Source organism: Meles meles, chromosome 2 (assembly GCF_922984935.1).
Source record: "Meles meles chromosome 2, mMelMel3.1 paternal haplotype, whole genome shotgun sequence".
NCBI classification, from domain to species: domain Eukaryota; kingdom Metazoa; phylum Chordata; class Mammalia; order Carnivora; family Mustelidae; genus Meles; species Meles meles.
The window spans coordinates 3,046,866-3,070,296 of NC_060067.1; the positions used below are offsets into that span (position 1 = coordinate 3,046,866).

At 39.9% G+C, this 23,431-nt stretch overlaps 1 protein-coding gene across 2 annotated transcripts in view; it reads left to right on the forward strand.

Annotated features, from left to right (window-relative positions):
* Positions 1-23,431, forward strand: part of ANTXR2 (ANTXR cell adhesion molecule 2) — a 150,393-nt gene that overhangs the window by 80,752 nt on the left and 46,210 nt on the right. For both annotated transcript variants that reach the window (XM_045995389.1, XM_045995396.1), the window contains 4 exons: positions 5,925-5,970; positions 6,805-6,896; positions 13,447-13,614; positions 13,921-14,001. In XM_045995389.1, the coding sequence (XP_045851345.1) occupies positions 5,925-5,970; positions 6,805-6,896; positions 13,447-13,614; positions 13,921-14,001 (387 nt within the window). The remainder of the gene's footprint in view (positions 1-5,924; positions 5,971-6,804; positions 6,897-13,446; positions 13,615-13,920; positions 14,002-23,431) is intronic.

The following is a 23,431-nucleotide window of genomic DNA, read 5'->3' on the forward strand; positions in this document are numbered from 1 at the left end:
CTGGTTTTCACTGACTGAGTTTGGATGGGTGGTTTGATAATGATATGAGGTGCTTCCTTTCTGTGAAGGAAATGTACCTGTAGCTTGATCATCTTTATTTTATTTTACTACAGCATTACTTTAAATATTAAGCCTCTACTGGCATTTATTTCTGGGCTAATTATAAAAATCCACAGAGTTTTTAATCTTTCAAAATTACTAGAAAGAAGGGAAATTTTATTGGTAAAATAAAATTGAATTAATTAAAAGGGCTGAATAGAAATAGCTGCATTATTTGTAGCATTCAAATTTTTGAATGAGTTAGAGGCTCAGACATAAATGTCTGAATGTCTAGTCTAACAAATGACTAGATGTCACATCTTTGTGGAGGTTGCATCTATTTGAGATTTAGATGCAAACTAAAATTTGAACAGTGAAGATTTTATATATTAAGAAAATTAAGAGTTCTCTAAGCATTATAAATAACATTACATTTTAAAAACCTTTCACTATGGAAAATTTGAAACATACAAAGAGAAAGTCTAAAATAATGAGTTCCTTCCTGTTTCTTTCATTCAGCTTCAGTGATTTTAATTTATGGCTGATCTTATTTCATCTATAATCCTCTCCACTTAACCCACCCCAAATTATTTTAGTGAAATATCAGAATCATATAATTTAAAAGGTAAGCAGTCTTTTACGAACAATATCCATTGCAAGGAGAGACCAAAAGCAACAAAGACTAGAAAGGAACAGAGATAATCTACAGAATAGTGACTTTACAGGTAATACAACTAAATTTGTACCTATTAATAATGATTCTGAATGTAAATGGACTCAGTCCTCTGATTGAAAGACATAGGGCCTCAGAATGGATTAAAAAAACCCAAGACCCACTGATAAGTTACTTACAAGAGGCTCATTTTAGATCCAAAGACATCTTCAGTTTGAATACAATGGGGTGGGGAATCTTCTGGCATGCTAACGAATGCCAGGAGAAAGCTGGAGTAGCCATACTTAATCAGACAAACTAGACTTTAAACTAAAGACTGTCATAAGAGATGAAGAAGGGCACTATATCATAATAAAGGTGTTTATCCAAAAAGATGATCTAACAATTGTAAATATTTATGCCCCCAACTTGGGAGCAGCCAGATATATAAATATATTAATAACAAACTCAAAGAAACTCATTGGTAATAATACAATAACAGTAGGGGACTTTAACACCCCACTTACAGTAATGGACAGATAATCTAAGCAGAAGATCATCAAGGAAACAACGGCTTTGAATGATGCACTGGACCAGATGGACTTAACAGACATGTTCAGAACATTTCATCCTAAAACAGCGGAATATACATTGTTTCTGAGGGCATGTGGAATAGTCTATAGAATAGATTGCATACTGGGTCACGTCAGGTCTCAACCAATACAAAAAGATTGAGGTCATACCATGAATACTTTCACATGACAATGCTATGAAACTTGAAGTCAACCACAAGAAAAAATTTGGAAAGACCACAAATACATTGGAGGTTAAAGAACATCTTACCAAAGAATGAATGGGTCAACCAGGAAACCAAAGAAGTGTAAAAAAAAAAAAAAAAAAAACAAAAACAACAACAACAAAAAACACATGGAAGCAAATGAAAGTGAAAACACGGCAGTCTGAAACCTTTGGGATGCAGCCAAGGCAGTCACAAAAGGGAAGTATATAGCAATATACTCAGGAAGCAGGAAGTCTCAAATGGCACACCCAAACTTATACCTAAAGGAGCTGGAAAAAGAACAGCAAATAAAAGCTGAAACCAGCAGAAGAGGGGAAAGAATTAAGATTAGAGCAGAAATAAATGCTGTAGGAAAACAAAACAAAACAAAACAAAAACAACAGCAAAACAGATCAGTGAAACTTGGAGCTGGTTCTTTGAAAGAATTAACAAAGTTAATAAACCCCTAACCAGACCTACAAAAAAGAAAAGAGAAAGGACCCAAATAAATAAAATCATGAATGAAAGAGAAGAGATCACAACCAACACCACAGAAATACAATTATAAGAGAATATTATAAGCAATTATATGGCAACAAATTGGGCAATCTGGAAGAAATGGATAAATTCCTAGAAACATATAAACTACCAAACCTCAAACAGGAAGAAATAGAAAATCTGAGCAGACCCAAAACCAGCAAAGAAATGGAAGCAGTAATCAAAAATCTCCCAATAGAAGAGAGCCGGGGGCCAGAGGACTTCCCAGGGGAATTCTACCAAACATTTAAAGAATTAATACCTTTTCTTCTGAAGCTGTTTCAAAAAATAGAAATGGAAGGAAAACTAAATTCATTCTATGAGGCCAGCAGTACCTTGATTCCAAAACCATACAATGACCCCACCAAAAAGAATTACAGACCAATATGTTGAACATGATTGCAGAAGTTTTAGAGATATTAACTAATCAAATCCAACAGTACATTAAAAAGATTATTCACCGTGGTCAAGTGGGATTTATTCCTGGACTGCAGGGGTGGTTCAATATCCACAAGTCAGACAACATGATACACCACATAAATAAAAGAAGAGATAAAAACCATTTGATCCTCTCAACAGATGCAGAAAAGGCATTTGACAAAATACAGAATCCTTTCATGATAAAACCCTTAAGAATGCAGGGATAGAAGGAACATACCTCAACATCATAAAGGCCATATACAAAATATCCACAGCTAATATCATCCTCAATGGGGAAAAACTGAGAACTTCTCCACTAAGGACATGAACACAACAGGGATGGCCGCTCTCACCACTGTTGTTCAGGGTAATACTGAAAGTCCTAGCCTCAGCAATCACACAATAAAAAAATAAAAGGCATCCAAATTGTCAAGGAAGAAGTCAAACTTTCACTATTTGCAGATGACATGATACTCTATTTAGAAAACCTGAAAGTTTCATCAAAAATTGCTAGAAGTGATACATGAATTCAGCAAAGTTGCAGGATATAAAATCAATGTAATGAAATCTGTTGCATTTCTATATACAAATAATGAAGCACAGATAGAGAAATCAAGGAATTGATCCCATTTGCAACTGCACCAAAAATCACAAGATACGTAGGAATAAACCTAACCAAAAAGGCAAAAGACCTGTATGTTGAAAACTATAGAACACTTTGAAAGAAATTGAGGACACAAAGAAATGAAAAAACATTCCTTGTTCTTAGATTGGAAGAACAAATATTGTTAAAATGTCTATACTATCCAAAGCAATCTACATATTCAAAGCAATCCCTGTGAAAAACCACCACCTTTTTTTCACAGAGCTAGAACAAGTAATTCTAAAATTTGTATGGAACCAGAAAAGACCCCAAAGTGATATGGAAAAAGAAAAGCAAAGTGGAGGCATCACAGTTCCTGACCTTAAGCTATAATCATCAAGACAGTATGGCACAAAACAGACACAGAAATCAATAGAACAGAATAAAGAACCCATAAATACACACACACGTGCACGCGCTCAGATGCGCGTGCACACACAGGAATATTACGCATCAAAAAGAATGAAATCTTGCAATTTGCAACAATGCGGATGGAACTAGAATGTATTATGCTAAGGGAAATAAGTCAGTCAAAGAAAGACAAATTCATATGATTTCACTTGTATGTACAATTAAGAAACAAAATGGATGAACATAGAGGAAGGGATGGGAAATTAAGATAAAAACAGAGAGGGAGGCAAACCATAAGAGATTCTTAAATACAGAACAAACAGGGTTGCTGGAGAGGAGGTAGGTGGGGGAATGGGCTAAATAGGTGATAGGTATTATGGAGGGCACTTGGGGTGAGCACCGACTGTTATATGTAAGCAATGAATCACTAAATTCTACTCCTGAAACCAGTATTATCCTATATGTTAACTAACTTGAATTTAAATTTAATACTAAAATATATATGTATGTATAATATACATGCATGTATATTATATATATTTAATACATATATAGTGTATATATATAGAGAGAGAGAGAGAGAGTTAAAAACTAAGAAATAAAGGGGTGCCTGGGTGGCTCAGTGGTTTAAAGCCTCTGTCTTTAGCTCAGATCATGATTCCCAGGGTCCTGGGATCGAGCCCCACATCAGGCTTCTCTGCTCATCGGGAAACCCCCGCCTGTCTCTCTGCCTACTTGTGATCTCTGTCTGTTAGATAAATAAATAAAAAATCTGGGTGCCTGGGTGGCTCAGTCGTTAAGCATCTGCCTTTGGCTTAGGTCATGATCCCAGAGTCCTGGAATTGAGTCCTGCATCGGGCTCCCTGCTCATTGGGAAGCCTGCTTCTTCCTCTCCCACTCCCTCTGCTGTGGTCCCTCTCTTGCTGTGTCTCTCTCTGTCAGATAAATAAACAAAATCTTTAAAAAAAAAAAAAATCTTAAAAAAAAGAAAAATAAAAACATATCCATGACTATAGTAATATACCTGGATAGTAGTAATAATTCTTTGATGATGCTGATTTTCAAAATTATTACTGTTTTAAACTTTTGAAATGTTTAAAAGAAAATTGAAACATTTGACCTTAAAGTGAAACAGTTCATATTTTCAAATAATTTTTCTTCTTAGGCGAGAGACTTGGATTTGTACTTGAATTATCAGAGACATTTGGCACTTGGTCATTAATTTTCCTTTACCTTTTTTTTTTTTTTTTTTTTTTAGTTGGGTGGAGGGCAGAGGGAGAAGAGGGAGAGAGATTTCAAGCAGGCTTCACATCCAGCACAGAGCCCAAGGCTCACGATCCTAACCTAACGACCTGAGCTGAAATCAAGTCAGATGTTTAACTGATTGAACCACACAGGCACCCCTGATCAATAATTTTATATAATGATGGTGTGATATACTACCTCAGTGCTGGTAGAGGTCACTTAGACTTGAACTCAGTCTTCATTCCTCTCATATAAAGAATCAGCCATATATAATTTCATGAAAGAATGTATTGAGTAATGATTTATAGAAAGGGCATCTTGGTTAAAAAGTCGATTTGCTTCTAGACTCACAGGTGGGGAAAGAGAGTAAGTTAATTTCCCTCTCATCTCTTGCAAAGCAAGTTAGCTTGTGCATTGTAAATTTAAGACAAAGTCAATGAGTCTTAGAAGGAAGATTTCAGCAGAAAATTCCTGCTGTGTGTTGAGGGGACATACCATAATCTAGTGGAAAATGTTTGCATTTTGACATTAGAGCAACTGTTCAGTGAACCTCGCGCAAGGTATTTGACAATCTTTGTTCTTGTTACTCACCTGAAAAATGAAGGCAGGAATACGTTTGTGGCATAAAGATAAAATGAATGAATGAAGGTGTTGCGTGAATTGTCAGGTGGTTCCACAACCGAGTGTCTTCAGACAGTTTAGCGTCTTCATGGTTCTGTGGAGACTGGCTCAGCAGGAGGTCCTCTCCCTGGGGTTTTCTTGTGTGATTGCTGGGGCCAGCTGGGCTGGCGTCATCTGAAAGCTCGACCGGCCTCCAGGTAGAAGAGAGCCACGTTTGGCACTTCGGCTGGGATGGCTGATGTAGCGGGGAACTGGCTGGCACCCCTCATTACCTAGCCGTTCCGTAAGGTTATCCTGGGTTTCTTCCTCCTCCCGGCCCGATGGTCTCAGGGTGGACTTCTGGCATGGCAGCAGCCTTCCTCCAGAGTGAGTGCCCCCGGATGTTGAGGGAAGTGGAAAAGCTTCTTTTGACCGGCTGCAGAAGTCACGTGGTGCCTCATCACCTCATGCTAGCCCGTCAGAAGCTACTTACAAGTGAGCCTGTATTCCAAGGAAGAGGCGTACCCATTGGAAGGCAAAGTTCACTGGGGACATCTTTGGCCTACCACGGGGTGTTACTAATCGAGTTATTTTGACACGTCTATGCTGTCTCCTTGCCATGCCACCACAATTTTTACCTTTTTTTTTCCCCTGGACAGGTTATCAAGGATCCTCCTCGACCACCACCTCCTGCACCAAAAGAGGTAAAAAAGTACCTAATGAGTGATGTGGATTTCTTCTATACTTGGATATCATCCCCAAGTTTATCAGTTACCTTGTTGCCGGATAACTGCGAGACCTATGTATTGACTTCTGAATTTATGAAAATTAATCGGCGTTTTTCATCTTCTTGTGTTTCCTTTCATGTGCTAGAGGGATAGGACCTTCAAAGACGGATAAATATAGACCGGCCATGAGACTCAGTAGTGCCCAGAGATATACTTTACTTTGTCTGTCGGTCTATCAGTGGTCCTGATGTTACTTACTTTATTTATAAAAACTTAGGGAGTTTAACGGTGTTCATCCTTTCTTCAAAATGATCATTACTTTTATATCACTCTATTTGTTAGCCAAGATTGTGTTAGCAATGTGAAATGTGGAAGGTAGTGCACTTTCCAAACTTCCCAACTGCCTGTCTTTTTAGTACCAGTTTTGCCATTTAACTTAACGTGTATGTTGCTGCTTTAAATGATTTTTGAAAGCTGTCTTCAGTTTAATGTCTTACCTTTTTAAATTGAAGAAACAAATAGAATTGGGAAAAAACAAATGGCGCTGGTCATAGTTAAGGAACAACTTCGGGTAGTCTGGTGACTTAAGGGAGATTCCTAAAACCAGAACGGCAGGATCTTTCCATTCTGTCGAACTCCACTTGAAATTGATGCACGTAAGTCCAAGTGGATCCAGATGCCGCGTATATAATGGTTACTCCATTTCTTATCAGTGGCATTATTCAGAAAAGTGTTTAAATGTGTGTTCACTCTGACTAAACAGCATTTTAAGAAATTAATTAAACCCGCTCTTAAAAACGTGCATCTCCATAGGAGGAGGAGCCTCTGCCTACCAAGAAATGGCCCACCGTGGACGCTTCCTACTATGGCGGTCGAGGGGTTGGAGGAATTAAAAGAATGGAGGTTGGTACCTTTAAAAAAAAAAAAAGCTGCTAATCTGGAATGTGTAATTCTAGAACTATTAAGCCATGGAAACTCTGCTTTTCAGAATTTAATAATACCATTCAATTTTACTTAACACTGGGCCTTTTTTGGATAATTTTTTTTTTCCCCCTGTGGAAGCATCCTGGCCATTTCAGAACGGTTCAAGAAGAACTGACTTCATTAGTCAAAGAATTGCATTGATAAGATGTTTGAACTCTAAAGGGCAAAACAAAGTTGGGGTTTTTCTCACTGTTTTGGAAAAAATTACTGCAGACAGCATCAACTTTGTAGAAGCCAGCCACTTGGAGTAGCAACAATGCTCGTCTTTGAAAAGATCCAGTAGTTATGTAGCATTTAGGGATAAAAACATTAAAGGATTCGTTGGTATGGGTATGACCTTATCACAGATGTAAAGGAAGCACATTGAAGGCATTTCTTAAATAGCTTTTAGTTAGCACTTATGAACAACCATAATTAATTCTAAATATCATTTATAGAGTATATTGAACTTCTAGACTGACTCAAAGTGTGGATTAAACTTGAACTTTAATATTGTATCTCAAAGATGAAATGAGGTCTTCTTACCACCACAGAAACAGTCTTCAAAGTGATGGATTAATTAATAAGAAGCCCTTACTGCCAGCACTGAACCAGCCCTAAACCGCAGCGTGGACAGGCCAGCATCCCACCTCAAGGAACAGCTGGAGAATTTTCTCATTGATAGGCTGACTTTATCATTAAACACAGATCCTGGCTTCTCTTTCTTCTTGTTATTATAAGTATTAATAATTATTCCTTACTTCTTTTTTTTTTTTAAAGATTTTATTTATTTGACAGACAGGGATCACAAGTAGGCAGAGAAGCAGGCAGAGAGAGAGGAGGAAGCAGGCTCCCTGCTGAGCGGAGAGCCCGATGCGGGGCTGGATCCCAGGACGCTGGGATCGTGACCTGGGCTGAAGGCAAAGGCTTAACCCACTGAGCCATCCAGACACCCCAGTAATTCTTTACTTCTAGATAAGAAGGACTTTTCACGTGTTCTGCGGTCAGTTCACATGTCTTCTCCCATCATATGGGCTTTGTCCTTTTACTGCCAGCAAAAATCAGTGAGCTAATTAACCACCTCACAACTGTTGCAATATCCTCTTTTTTCTACATTTCAGTAATGTAGTAATGTACATTGAGATTCCCAAGGAGAGTTTCCCCTTTTCGGAATAAATTTCAGTGTTCTTCTGAAGGAGCTCAGACCTATTTCACATGGTTGTCATTTCCCACAGTGGTTATTCAAGTCATCTGATAGTGATTCTCACTTTCTTGACCACATTAGATCTTAAGATAAATCACATTTTCCCTAAAATAACATGCGCTTTATTGCTGAAATATCCTCGAGACTGGTACCCCACCGCTAACAAGCCACGGAAAAGGCAGGTGCTAGAAGCTATTACATTTGTCTCTTGGAGAAGATACTGTGTAGGCGTTCGCAAGTGGGTGATTGCTAGTATCCAACAGTCCCGGAGGTCGTGGCTAGGCTCGCTCTTGTTGCTGACACAGAGCGAAGGTGATTTTCCGCCTGCTTCCCCTTTGTTGTGTCATTCTAGGCTGGAGGGGTGGGGAAAGATTAGATTAGATAATCTAACTTACATTAAAAACTTGTAAATACAAGAGTTATATACGGACATCTAAATACTGTCCTTCCCAATGTATTTTTAATTTATTTCACCTCATTCCAAAATGTGTGTATAAAACCTGTACCAAGGGGAAAAGTGGTTTGAGTGTGCTCTACTTTATATTCAGAATAATAAATTTAATTCCATTTTGAAATCTACACATTTAAATTACCACATGACAGTGAGATAAGGATATGTTAGTAAGTGAGCCTTAAATGAATAATGTTTTTGCTGAAAACACTAGGAATTATGCCAGATTTTCCAGTGTATCTTAGATTGCAATCTCTTTCTAAAGAAAAGCATACCCATGAGCTCCTGAGGTGGTACTGAGTTAAAAGGAATAATGCAGTTTATGGTCAAGAAAGCCAAGGACTTGGGTGCTGGGTGGCTCAGTGGGTTAAGCCTCTGCCTTTGGCTCAAGTCATGGTCTCAGGGTCCTGGGATCGAGCCCCACATCGGGCTCTCTGCTCAGCAGGGAGCCTGCTTCCCCCTCTCTCTCTGCCTGCCTCTCTGCCTACTTGTGATCTCTGTCAAATAAATAAATAAAATCTTAAAAAAAAATTGTTAAGAAAAAAAAAGCCAAGGGCTCATGCACATTCCTGAGTAACTCACATTTCAAATTTCAGGAGTTACTAATTCTTAGTATGTGAAATTCCATTGCCAGCCCTTTTCAGTTTCAGAAAATTTGTGAACAGGACTCATCCACTTTTAATACACTGGGGTGCATTTTAGCTTTGGACAGTTGTAGCTACGTTGCATGTGGTATTCCATCAATGAGATGGAATGGGGATGAGAAAAAAATGAGAAAGTAAATGTGAACATTACAAAGGGGAGACAATACATAAAGATACACAATAAAAATTGAATCGAGGGGCGCCTGGGTGGCTCAGTGGGTTAAGCCTCTGCCTTCAGCTCAGGTCATGATCTCAGGGTCCTGGGATCGAGCCCCGTATCGGGCTCTCTGCTTGGCAGGGAGCCTGCTTCCTCCCCTCTCTGGCTGCTGCTCTGCCTACTTGTAATCTCTCTCTCTCCCTCTCTGTAAAAAAGAAAAAAAAAAAAAAAATTAAAAAAAAAAAAAATTGAATCGAGAATTAAGCATCATTAAGCTCTCTCAAATCTGATCTTATTTAAACTTCGGGAAAATAGAAAACAATCTATTTTGAAATCATGCTTATTTAAACCTGGAAAGTATTTCCTTAAAAGAAATACCCTTTCCTGGGGAAAATAAATGGAGTTACTGAAATTACAAATCTTTGTAACTAATGTTATTTTAAGCCAGGATAGGGATTTCACATAGATTTTTTTTTCTTACTCCTCCTTTAAATTAAATATTTAAATACTCTGGTAATGGCAATTTGCAGAAAGCTGGAACTGAGCTGATGTTAATAACAGCTGTTAGCACAACTGATCCACAGTACCTAATGACTTCAAATGTGTGTTTCTGCCAATTCAGCGTGAAACTGTTTTTGTTTCTTTTCTCAAATCTGAAATTGCTCCTTTATGATACAACCTCCTAGTCATCCAAATATTCTCTGGAAATTATGGAATTTTATTGTTTATCATGAGAGCCAAGTAGAGTTGGAAGAATTTAGCTATCAAGCTTGCATTTTGGTTTTTTTGTTTTGTTTTGTTTTTTCCATAGTAAGAAATCCAGGTATATTAATTCTGCTAATACTTTTTTAGCAATTTATTCTTTTTTGTCCTTTTTGACTATCTCCATGTACTTAAACTAAAATATTAAAATGTATACATATGAGTGTATATGTGTTTACAGGCATACCTTGTATGCACAGATACTGTGTTTTTTTTTTTTTACAAATTGAAGGTTTTTGGCAACTCTGCACTGAGCAAGTCTATCAGCATCATTTTTCCAACAGCATTTGCTCACTTTGTGTCTTTGTGTCACACCTTGGTAATTCTTGCAATATTTCAAACTTTTTCATTATTATTATTTGTTATGATGGTCTGTGATCTGTGATTACCACTTGTTAAAAGCTCAGATGATGCTTAGAAATTTTTAGAAATAAAGTATTTTTTAATTAAGGTATGTACATTGGTTTTTTAGACCTAAGGCTATTGCGCACTTAACGGACCACAGTATAGTGTAAACATAACACTTACATGCACTGGGAAACCAGAACATTCATTTGCCTCATTTATTAGATGCTGTTTGCTTTATTGCTGTGTCTGGAACCGAACCCACAGTATCTCTGAGGTATGCCTGTAGTTGCTTTTGAGAGTTTTAGGAAAAATCCACAAAATATTTCCTAATTTTAGACTTTAGGATTGAGTGAGAATTATTTGTTGGGTTGTTTGTGATGATGGTGATTTGGATGACGGACCAGCTACTTCATGAACTAACACTAAGGATTTACTTAATGAGTTTCCTTTAGGCCTCAGCAACTCTATTTCAGAGGTGAGTCTCTAAAAATACACTGAGTCAGAACTCTGGGTCATGGGCGCCTGGGTGGTTCAGTTGGTTAAGCCTCTGACTTCAGCTTAGGTCATGATCTCAGAACCCTGGGATCAAGCTCTGTGTCGGGCTCCCTGCTCAATGAGGAGTCTGCATCTCCCTCTGCCCTCCCTCTGCTTGGGCTTTCCTTCTCAAATAAGTAAATAAAAATCTTAAAAAAAAAAAAACCAGGGGCACCTGGGTGGCTCAGTGGGTTAAAGCCTCTGCCTTCAGCTCAGGTCATGATCCCTGGGTCCTGGGATCAAGCCCCACATCGGGCTCTCTGCTCGGCGGGGAGCCTGCTTCCCATCCTCTCTCTCTCTCTGCCTGCCTCCCTGCCTACTTGTGATCTCTATCAAATAAATAAGTAAAATCTTAAAAAAAAAGAGAGAGAGAGAGAGAAAGAAAACCCAGACCTACTGAGTGAGTCAGGAATTCAAATTTCAACATGGTTCCCAGTTGGTTCACTTTCACCTTCAGGTTTGGAGAAACATGGTTCCATGGTGTAGAGGTTTTAAAAAAAAAAGAAAGAAAAAACAAACAAACAAACAAACAAACAAACAAACACCTCCAGGTCAGCCACCTTGGTGTTCTTTATCTGAGAATTGTTCCAGTGATTCTTGGAGAAAGACTATGATTGCCCTTACCTCTACAGTATCAACTGTGAAGGCTAAACTAGGAAGCTGTATATGTTACATCCATAATTTCTGAATAGATGTAACATTTATCTACTTATATTTTTATTTTGAATTACTTTTCTGAGTTACAACATTTATTTGTTGAGTTAACTGTGTATCTTTTTTTGCTTTCTGTTTTTTCCCTTAAAACTGAGACTTCACAACTGCCAGGATATATATGTGCATATATCCTGGTTTTAGAAGTTTTTTTTAGCTCAGTTTAGCTGTATCTAAAGATTTCCCAAGTTTTAGTTTATCTAGATGAAGACACTGTGATTTGAAAGAGAAGGTCATTGCTCTGGAAAGAAAGCCAACTAGCTAGCTCTCAAGGTTTAATGGTGTTTAAAACAATTTTAACAACCTCATAAAAAATATTCTAGTACCACTGATCACACTGAAAGATACAGGTACATTTTAATGACTCAACAGGGTCCACTTGAGTTTGAAAGCCTATTCTAAAATTGTAGTAAAAAGGGTAAAAACATCTAAGTAAGCCTTATCAAAAAGCCTTGAGTCGTTTTTCTGTGAACAGTAATCATTGTATCCCTAACCACGAACTCAGGTCATTAAAATGCTTTACAAAGTATTCAATTTTTTTTTTCCTTTGTGGAAATCACTTAATTCTGGTGAGTCACTGTGTCCTGGACAGGCGTTTGTATTTCTTTGCAGAGTTTCACTTACCTCATCTTTGTCATCTCTGTTAACGTCCTTGGCTTTTGTAGGCCTTCTCCACACTCCTGGCTGGCTGATGTCTTTCTTTAGGGGTCACAGTGAATACCGTGCCCATGACATAAAGCTTAGCTCAGGTTTTGCTCTTAATTCCTGTTCACTGAAGAATAACGAAAATAATAATTTGACTCTATAGTTTATATATAATTAGTTTATATAAAATATATATATATATACTTCTCTATAGAGTCTAATTATATACATATATATGTATATATATAAATATGTGTATATATATATGTATATATATATATATATATAAAATTTGTAGCATTCTCTACTGCCCCTGAATTTGTCTTCTCAATGCAGAGCCTTTTCAGATTTGCCTTCCTCAATGAAAAGCTGGTATGTCGAATAACCATACTAAGGCGAGCTCAGAACTAAAGACTGAAAGCTACTTCACAAAGTTGAGTTTACAAAAGTAAAGAAAAATCATAAAACCTTTTTTACTTCCAAAGGCTAAATGTTTCAATCATACTTTTTGACTCTATGTTGATGAAAGTTTGATGAAAAGTTTGGAACAATTTACTCCTTTGTATAAAATACATTTGTGAAATACATGTAAAAATACGCTTGTAGAATTCAAGCCTGTTTGAAACTTACTGACTTATTTTAGGTTCAGATCCCTGCCCCGTCACTTGCTAGCTGTGTGGCTTTGGGCACATCACTTAACCTTTCTGTGTCTCGGTTTCCTCATCTGGAAGGAAGACACTAGAGTATCTGTATTTTGTCTATCTCATCGCATTTTTTGGGTACGGATTAAATGCAGTTGTTACATAGTAACTGCCCGTCATCGTCTCTTGCCCCCACGGCCATCAGTACATATGGCATGTGTTTAGCTAGAAGGGGAACAGACCTAAGGAGATCTCAGAAGAGGAGGAAGTTAGAGTTCGTGCTACGCATCTCTTCACTCCAAGATGGTGAACCCAAGGACTGTCTGCTAAATAGGAGTGTGTTCTTCTAGGACACTCGACGGCTGGTACAAGTATCTTCCCTTTGTCTTAAAGGTTCGTTGGGGGGATAAAGGATCTACCGAGGAAGGTGCGAGGCTAGAGAAAGCCAAGAACGCTGTGGTGAAGATTCCCGAAGAAGTGGAGGAACCTGTCAGGCCGAGACCACCTCGGCCCAAACCCACGTACCAGGCTCCTCAGACGAAGTGGTACACGCCAATTAAGGTCAGTGTCTGAGTTTTCTGTGCCTTAACTGAGAGACTGTAGCTAGAGAAGCGACGACTTCCTTAGCCCCCCACAACCCCCAGCTAAGGGAGGACCAAGGGTCCAGCGGCCATTCATGAGCCGTTCGGACAACGAACTGTTTCTCCGTGGCAAGGACCTTCGTTTTTGTCATTTATTTTTGTTTGTTTAGTTTAGGGAAGAAATGAGAGGAGAGAATAAGACTTTCCCGTCTTCGTTTTAACGCTTTACTTAGTGACTAGAGGTCGAATACGTGCCATCGGCATTTACAAATCCTGCTTCCCCCAGGGTCGTCTGGACGCGCTCTGGGCGCTGCTGCGACGGCAGTACGACCGGGTTTCCCTGATGCGGCCTCAGGAAGGCGACGAGGTTTGTATGTGGGGGCGCCGGCCAGGAGCCGAGAGCCTGGGTCCGTATGACGGAGGTGGTGAAATAATTATCACAAAGAACTTAAAGCTTTCCCTACACTTGGGGAAGAATCGAATTATTGCTTTGTGCAAGTTCCTATTACACGGGGCGCTTAATAAATGATCAGCTCTTGTTAGAAAACACCTTCGAACCAGGGTTTACCACGAGTCCCTTCTCAAGGAACACGTGCACGTTCTGGTCTGTCCTACACATACTCTAATAAGCGCGCTCATTGCTTCAGCCTTTGACTCGGGCGACATCACATTCTGAGGTTTTGCCAAGTGGGAAGGACAGACTTGGGATTAGTCGCTGGAGTCTTTCTCTACCGTTTACTGGCAGTGAGGCCCAGGGAACAGGCAGCGCCTCCTTTCCGTCAGGTATCTATATATATTTCTGTGCTTTCAACACTGATGCAAGCTAATTTCTTAAATAGATCAAAGTGTCTTTTGGTAGTCCTGCCGCAGCCACAGTTCCAGTGACCTGTAGTCAGCCGTGACCCAGAAGCAGATAACCCTTCTTCTGACATACGGCCAGAGGGCCAAGAGTAGCCCGATGGCACATCACAATGACTCCGTCGTTCATCTCACTTCCTCTCGTCACACAGACATTTTCTCATCCCACATCATCACAAGAAGAAGGGTAGGTGCAGGACAATAATATTTTGAGAGCAAGACCACATTTACATAACCTTTATTACAGCGGAGCACTGTAATTTTTCTATTTTATTATTAGGCATTTTTGCTAGTCTCCCACTGCACTTAATTTATAATTTAAACTTTATCAGACGTATGTATGTATGGGTTTGAACATAGTGTACGTAGGATTCGGTACTATGGTTTCATGCATCCATTGGGGGTCTTGAAGCGTATCGCCTGTGGATAAGGGGAGACTGGAAAGCATCCTAGAAATCTGCATGGTGAGATACACATACACTCACATTAAAAAAATACACACACACACATACATGTGTATATGTTTTTCCTACCCAGGAAGCTTATTTGATGTTTTTTTGTTTACGGAAATTTGGCTAGAATTCCTCTAGTGTTATGATTTCTTTACTGTATTAGCACTATTTTTGGTCAGTGTAAGAAAAATTGTTGAAGACATTTTCTTATGTAGCTGCGGACAGGTTTGGTTCAGACATAACACTGTTAGCAAGAACAACAGGATCATTTCGTTGTGTGTCAACTTGCCGTCCTCCTGATCACCAACTCTGAAGTGAGTGAACTTTATTCACCTCAACTTCAGAGGACTTTAAGTTCAGTCAGGTTCAATAGGCTGTTTTTTTTTTTTTACGGATGAAATGATCAATGAAAATAGTAGTTATTTTGCAGTGCCAAACTAAGTTATGTTCAGTGTTACACATTTTAGCTTGGTGCGTCACATACAAAAACATATAAATCTTTAACATTTTATGTCTATGAAATGAGGGTCATTTTAAAAACATCTGAGTTCAACCATTAAGGAAGTCCGGTTTGAGAATTCTCCACAGATCATTTATCCTTTGCTTGGATGATAGGTAGAAATGACACCGGGCGTATGAAGGGGTGTCTTTTCTTACCAGACCATTATGGTAATAGAAAGTGAAAGACCTAGTGCGGAATGTTTTCGAGAAGAAACAAATAGGAAAAATGAAGATGGTTGGATGGACAGATGGATGGATGGACAGATGGATGGATGGAAGGAAGGCAGGCGGGCAGGCAGGCAGGCTGGCTTTCATTTTCAGGTTTGCTAATTTTTATACCAGTTTATACATTTCTAACATTTTCTGCTAATCTTCTTTTTGGCTTCTTTTGCATGAATGAAGCTTTTCAGTTGCTCTATTCTTATCCTCATGAGCACAGTAAATATTGTTACTGACAAGGGCAGCCATGTGACTCTGTAATATTTGTGTCTCCCCAAAATCTGTGCCACTCATGAGACACATAATCTTAGCAAATATTTGATCAATTTTCAGGCTTTACAGTAACTGAAATACATCAGATAATATCATCCAAAAAAGTAATAATTACTCACTTATATAAAATCACGATTGCATGGTGCAGGGGCATAATCTGTATGGACTCGTGACAAATTTGATTTTAAAAAAAAAGAGCAATGATATTTCTTCAATTCCAATACCTTTTTGCCGTTAGAGTATCTTTCATTTGAGAAACAAAGTGATTTACATAGTGAGAAAAAGAGGACCCAGAGGTAGAAAAAGAATCAGGATATAGAGCATATTCTGCACTGCTAATTTTGATGTACATTTCGTGTATGATATTAAAATGGGATGATTTGGTAACGCTTTGTTTATGCACGAGAAGAAGACCGTGGGTCATCATTACCTTCTTACGGTGGCTAGTGAAGCTCTCAAAAATTAAATGGACTGATTTTTCCCCAGTTCAGTTTCTGTAGACCTGGTTTGTCTCCTAGGATTACATGGAATAGAGAAAATTTTCAGTTTAGGAGACTAAGATGTCCAAGTGGCAGTGGTTTGCGCTTCTCTGGCTCTTCCTTGTGTTGCGCACTCTAAGTAACCCAGAGTGGAACCCTGATTGGGAACCTGGTCTGGAATTTTTCGGATAGCTTTAGATACTCCTGGTCACCTGTGATTGGATACCGTAGCTCGTGGAAGGGTAAAATCCTATCTTCGGCCTTACTCCTGTGAAACCAATCAGTACTGAGTGAAAATAAATTGGGTTACTAGGACTGTCATGAACGGTTTCTCATGTGGGTACACACTCTATAGGTATATATAGTAGGGATAATCATTGTCCTTCCAAACTTTATCAGTTTTATTTCACAAATGTATTTCTCCATTAAATTTTCCTATTAAATATTAGGAAATTGGTAAGTGGTAGTATATTAGCTGAGAGACATCGGTCCCGTCCAAACGTTTGTCCTCGCGTATGGAGTAATGCAGTGACAGATGTTATTAGCTATTCAAGGACAGTCTTTGGAGAAGAAACTTTCTTATCACCATGTAAGCGAGTGAAAAAGTTTTGCAAGTCATCTGTTTTCCGAGCTCACAGAGCCTGTGCGCGGGCCCGCGGACGCGGTTGGTGCGGGGCCGAAGCGAAGGGAGACGTTTGGAGGAGTTTTCCGGCCGCTGCAAACGGAGGCCGTTGCTTCCCGCTGTCGAGACAGACGCAGGAATGTTTGTCCTTCGCGCGTGTCAGAGGAGCCGTGGCCAGTCGTCGTCTGTCTGAAAACCTAACGCACAGGCCGCGGAGAGGCCGTAGCACGGCGGCGTCCAGGCTGGGGCTGAGGCTCCCCGCGGCCGGGCCGGCGCCGGTGCACCGCGGTCTTGGGCGCTGCACAACCGTCCTGTGCGCCCCGCGGGCTCGGCCTCTCGGGAGTTCGGTGCGAGGAGCACGTGAGCGCGCGGGGCTCGGTCGGCCCCGTTCCGTCCCCGGTTCGGTCCCGCCCGCGCCCCGACGCCCCCCGCCCCGCCCCGGCTCAGGCACGGTTCGGCGCGGGCCCGGGGCGCGGGGGTGGCGGCGGGGCTGGCCCGGCCGTCCGCGGAGGCTGCGCCGTCCCGGCCCCGCGCGCGCTGCCCGAGGCCCGAGACTCCAAAGGCGCGAGCGCGGGCGGACGCAGCTGCGCTCCGCGCCTCGCCTTGGGCGCAAACAGAGATCTGACGGCGGCGGCGCTGGGGGGCGCGGGCGCGGGGCCGCTCCGGAGACCGCGCGGCGCCGCAGCATCTGCCGCCGCGTGTCCGGGGGGGCCGGGGGCAGCGCGTCCAGATTGCGGCCCCCGCGCCAGCCGCCGCCGCGGAGCACCGGACGCGTTTGAAGGGGCGCATCAAACGGGCGCGGAGCGCGGCGGGGGCGCGCCCGCGTTTCAAAGCGCGTTTGTTGTGCAACAACAAGGCGGTTGATAAATCATGCATCGCCGCGCGCCGGCTCCTCCGGACGGCGGGGGCTGCGGAGCAGAGCGGGGGCGAGGAGGAACGCGCAGCCCGGGTTTGGAGCTGTTCCACGAGCCCATTAAATCTCCCGGGAGCTTCCAGGCTGCGCTCGAGGTTGCGCTCACCTTCAGCCCGCCCCGCGCCCCGGCGGCCCGCGTAGACTCGGCGCCGCAAGGGAAGGGCCGGGCCGCGCTGACGCCCTCCCGGGGGTCCACTCTCTGCGTTTAAACCGACTCCGCGACTTCTCACTCCGTGGACGTGAAGGGAGATGATTTTCAGATGGATGCAGATGTTTAGCAAAACAAAATTTAGAAAATTCCATTGGCTTTTTGGATATGAACAATAAAATTCGAAGTCAGAAGTCAGAATTGCAGGTTCAGGCACGCATTTTCCTGTTTGAGGCCTTTTCCCGCTCTGTCCCCTAGATGCAGCCAGAAAGGAATTCCAGAATGTGTGTGCACTTCGTGGGAATGTTGCAAAAGCTCCTAATTGTGTACACCCTCACGTGATGTAATGAGAAAGCGGTTCAGTACTGGTCCGACAAACAAAGCTCCAGGGTCTGGCCATAGAATATTTTGCGCTAATGTAAACTGTTAGTGTTGATACAATTTCGGCTCCTCACCTGAGGGACACCTGCAGGGTTCCTGGGCCATAGGGCAAGGCGCTAACTCAGAGGCGTCCTCTGCAGTGCAGGAGCCAGGGACAGAGGCCGGGGGGATGCTAGAGGACGGCCCAGTTTTCATCAGTCCGCAGTGAAATGAGCATAGAAGTGCATAGTGAGTTTCCAGTTAAGCTAAATTTATTACGTTGGGAGAATTTTATTAATTGTGCAGATAGAATTTTCAGGTTTTGAAAAGATTGATGATAGCTGCTTTTAAAAATGAAGTCATTTTGACAGAACCCCGTGTCTGTCCTCTGGTTTTTAAAAAATCTATATAAAACAACAACAACAACAACAACAAACTGAGAACAAAGCACAGGCTCATTGAAAAGGCTCCAGAGAAACCCGGTAACCTCAAGGGCAAATGCTGAAGGCTGCCCCTCTCGGTTCTAGCTCTAGCTCTAGCTTGTGCTCACTTTCCTGCCCATCCTGCTGCCGGTTTCTCCTGTTCCAAAGAAACCCACCTGTCTTCCAGGGCAGCTGCTTCCATGATCCTAACCCTCCCCAGGATCGCGGTGAGGTCTGGCCTGCTTCCCATCACCCAGCGCTCGGTGCTATTAAAACACTTCATCTTCAGACTGAATCTCATTTTGGTGGGAGAGGTCGTGTGCCCCCTGCCTTTAAGTTACCCATCACATCTGCGAAATGTAAACCACTCCTGGGTGTTTCTGAACAGATTGAAACCTTCCCTGAAGTGATTTGATATTTCAGATGTTTTCAGTGCTTGGACTTACGCTACTAATGAGTGCATTTTTACACTTAGGTTTTAGGTTCCTTCTTGATATTTTGTGTCCTGTAGCTGGACTTTGCAGTAGATTTTTTAAGAGCTGTAAGAAAATCCTTTATTTTAGCCTGAGGTCATTGAGGCCTCCTGTACACAAAGTGTTCCTGGTAGCTTCAGACATTTTCATTTTTGAATTCTTGAATGAAAGAATAGAGGAAAATATCAAGCTTTTTTTTTTTAACTCAAGTGATTGCTTACCTTTTATTTTTGTAAGATCTGAAATTTTATATGACAATTGAAGCCAATTATGATTGACACGATTTGGAAAAACTGCTGTCAGAGTTTTCTAGCCTTTGTGTTATCACTAGTATCTTTCATTCTGATTATCTCTTGTCTTTATATTTTGGGGCACCCTTAAAATACCTGAAATACCCTGCTTAAATTAGTAGAAGTAATTAGCTTTGGCTTATAAATATTTGAAAGATGAATTTTTTTTCCATTTTATTTATTTTTTCAGCGTAACAGTATTCATTGTCTTTGCACCACACCCAGTGCTCCATGCAATACGTGCCCTCCCTATTACCCACAACCAGTTCCCCCAACCTCCCACCCCTGACCCTTCAAAACCCTCAGGTTGTTTTTCAGAGTCCATAGTCTCTTATGGTTCGCCTCCCCTTCCAAATTTTTTTTTTTAATAAACATATAATGTATTTTTATCCCCAGGGGTACAGGTCTGTGAATCGCCAGGTTTACACTGAAAGATGAATTTTTACTTGAATAACACATGGACATGCCGTTATTACTACAATCCCACTGAGTATGTGTGGATGTGTGTGTGTGTGTGTTTACTCTAAATATATCTGTATATACCTGTAGAACACATTTTCTCAGTGTGTGTGTTATCAACTAATGCCTGTTTCAGTGGAAAATAATAATTTCATGAAATAGAGTACTTTTTTGATACTATTTCTTAGGTTAAATAAAACTGTCTCTTAATTATGGATAAAAGCAGGCAAAAGTACTGACTCGTTTCCCTAAAGTGAAATATAGAATATGTTAACTGTAATAATTTAAATCATTACAAAAAGAAGACTTATTTCTTCAAAGAAAGTATAAATAGAACCTGGATATTTAATTGGCTTCTTAACCCCCCAAGACAGGCATAATTTGGATTTACTGGCCTCATACATATATTATGTATTGACTTATAAGGTTAGATTTTTCTTGGTTAGATTTCTTGGTTAAAATCGATCAACCAGCTTTTGAAGGGCAAAAGACGAAAATTATTATATTAATGTTAATATTCTCTTCTCAAATTAATGTGCTGATCTTTGAAATAAGCTTTTTTTTTTTAATCATCAGTGAGTTCTGGCACACTAAAACAATACTTCAAAAAATATTGAGACTTAATATTGGTTGCCCGGGGCTAAATACATTATTTTCTTAGCCTTAATATCCAGGATTGCTGTAGAACATCTTGAGGACAACAATTAAATCATCCAACTGGGAACAGAAATGTCAGCACAGATACAGTTTTTGACTTTTTTTTTTAACCACTTTGAGTACTCTATGTATAGCTTTTTACAATTTTAATGATGGAGGATTAAATATATTTAAGTAAATCAGTTTATAATTTCTAATAATTTACAAAAATTATTCTGCATATATATTCAATGTAGAGCTCAAAGGACCCAGGCCAACAGAGGAAAAACGCATTAAATTTTGTAGACAGTTTATTATTTTAACAAAGTACATTATGATGGTGCCTTCATGTCTACCAGACCCCCCATTTGTAAGTTTAGTTTAAGGAAAGCTTCGTAACTCAGTTAAGGAAATTGGCTTGCGGAGGAAGCTTTTATTGTTCCCTTATTCTTCAAAATGAATTTATATGAACACGTTATATAAATATATACTTTAAGAAGAAATAAATGTGGGTTTTTTTGCTAAATATCTTTCATTTTTATTTCTAAATAAAATAAAACACTAGGATTTTTATAAAACACACTTTTAATCTCTAAGTAAGTCCTTTTTAAAATTGCTTTATGTAATCTTTGTAGTTTCCATTACTTCTGCGCAGAATCAAATTGCAACCTCTAATACCTGAGAAATTTGTAACTGATGTAACTTTGAGGTATGGAGTAAAAATGATTTACTATTCACACTTGGAGAGAAATTGTGTCAGAAATGCTCGTGGACATTCCCTTGTATACCATTATATAACTGGATTAAAAATTGACTCTTTTATTTCAAAAGGTTCCAAGGAATTTCTTGAGCTTTTTTTTCTTTCTTCCTTTTTTAAAATTAACGAAGTTGAGATAGTTTTTACAAACTTGTTCCCATTTCAAAGCCATTTTACTCTCTGATGTACCTCTTATCTCTCTCCTTAGAGAGGTCTTTTCACTTCAAGAATGTAGAAAAAAAATGTATCTAATTTCCTAAACTTCGAGTCCCATAATATTTCTTAGCAGGTTAGTATACTGAAAATAATTTATATTATACCTATATTTTAGAGACTTCTCCAGTACTAAGCACATTTTTGTTTCAGATCAAAATTAAAGATTTCAAACAGTTTTTTTTTCCTTAAATCAAGCACGGTTTCCTGCTTACAGTAAATTCTTCCATTAGAGCCATTTCCTGACACTAATGGTATCTTAATGAAGAGTTTATGATGAATCCAGTAAATTTTACTCAAATATCATTAAGATCTACCCTAATGAGAATGGGCTACACACACAAGGATTATATAGTTATGCAATTATCCACATGATATCAGGTCATATATCATATCCTATCTTGCTTATCTAACAAAGTAAATCCATAAAACGTATTTCAATAAAGAATTCAAATAGCACATTTATATCTATAGTGTACAGATAAAGGCTCTATCTAGAGTTAAGAGTGTTTACTCTAGGATTTCTGCATCGTCCATTTCTCTCTCTTTTCCCTCCTCCTAACTTCGGTCGTCTCCTAAGGTTTAACCCTTGGTCTCTTGTTAGTCTCACAAGTCACTGTTCTTTAGAGAGCACCTTGACGGGCGCTCCTTCTGTCATCATTAGACAATTCCTCGTCTCTCCTAAATTCTGCTGACTACCACTGAGAGCTTATATGAATTTCTTCTTGGGTGTCCTGTTGTCACCAGGTCTCTACGTATGGCTTCCAAACTGTAGTTACTACACAGCTTTTCTGTCCGTTGTTCCCTCTACCCTTCACCTGAGTATCTAAGTCGATGGTTCCCACAACTCAGTGAACAGGGTCAAGACGTTAGCTTTCTAATTCTGCGTGCGGAATCTTAGGCCAGCAAATCATAATATTTCACTATAATGCAAAACAATGAGCTATTGAGGAACATATGCGTTAGACTCTAGTGATTCTCAGGGGATAGATCATTTTGACTTTGTACCCTTCAGAATTTTTGTTATCATGACTTACTATTTTAGGTTCATGATTCTTCCCCTGAGACTAAGCTACTAAGAAAATTAAGACTTCAGAGCAGTTCTGAAATTTGATAAATTTGAATTACTTCTTATAAAGATATGGCTGAGGTTGCTGATGTATAAAATCGGTATTTATCATTTTGGACAATAATTAATTTATAATTCAATCCATTGAACATTTCCTGAGTTATGAAAACATGACACCATTTTCTTTTGGGTGGAATTCTGAACGGATAAAAGGTTATCATTTTTATTAATTCTCCTTGTCAGGATATGTTTCGTATGTTGTTTGCAGTTGTATTGTTCTCTCTTTTTTCTAAATCAGATTTAGTCTTTGCTGAGTATTTGCTCCAAGAAGAGATTTCAGTGATTGGAGGTCTTGCTAGATCCGTATTTGTCCTAGACATTGTGCATTAATTGCACTCTCTTCCATAATCGTGTCTGTGCAGAGCTGTATGTGGCTTATGCCAGCTCTGCGCGCCTTGTTGGTCCAGTTCATAGAAATGCTGGCTCTTCTGAGCAGAGAGAAGAGGGCTGATGATTGAATTCAGTTCATACTCTCCAGAAGAGGTGGGATGGCTTTATCTGTCCTCTGAATCCAGATTTATGAACTAGTCCTATGCTCTTAACTAGATTAGTTCCTTTTCCATTACTGCTTAAAGTAGGCCAGCTGTCTGAGC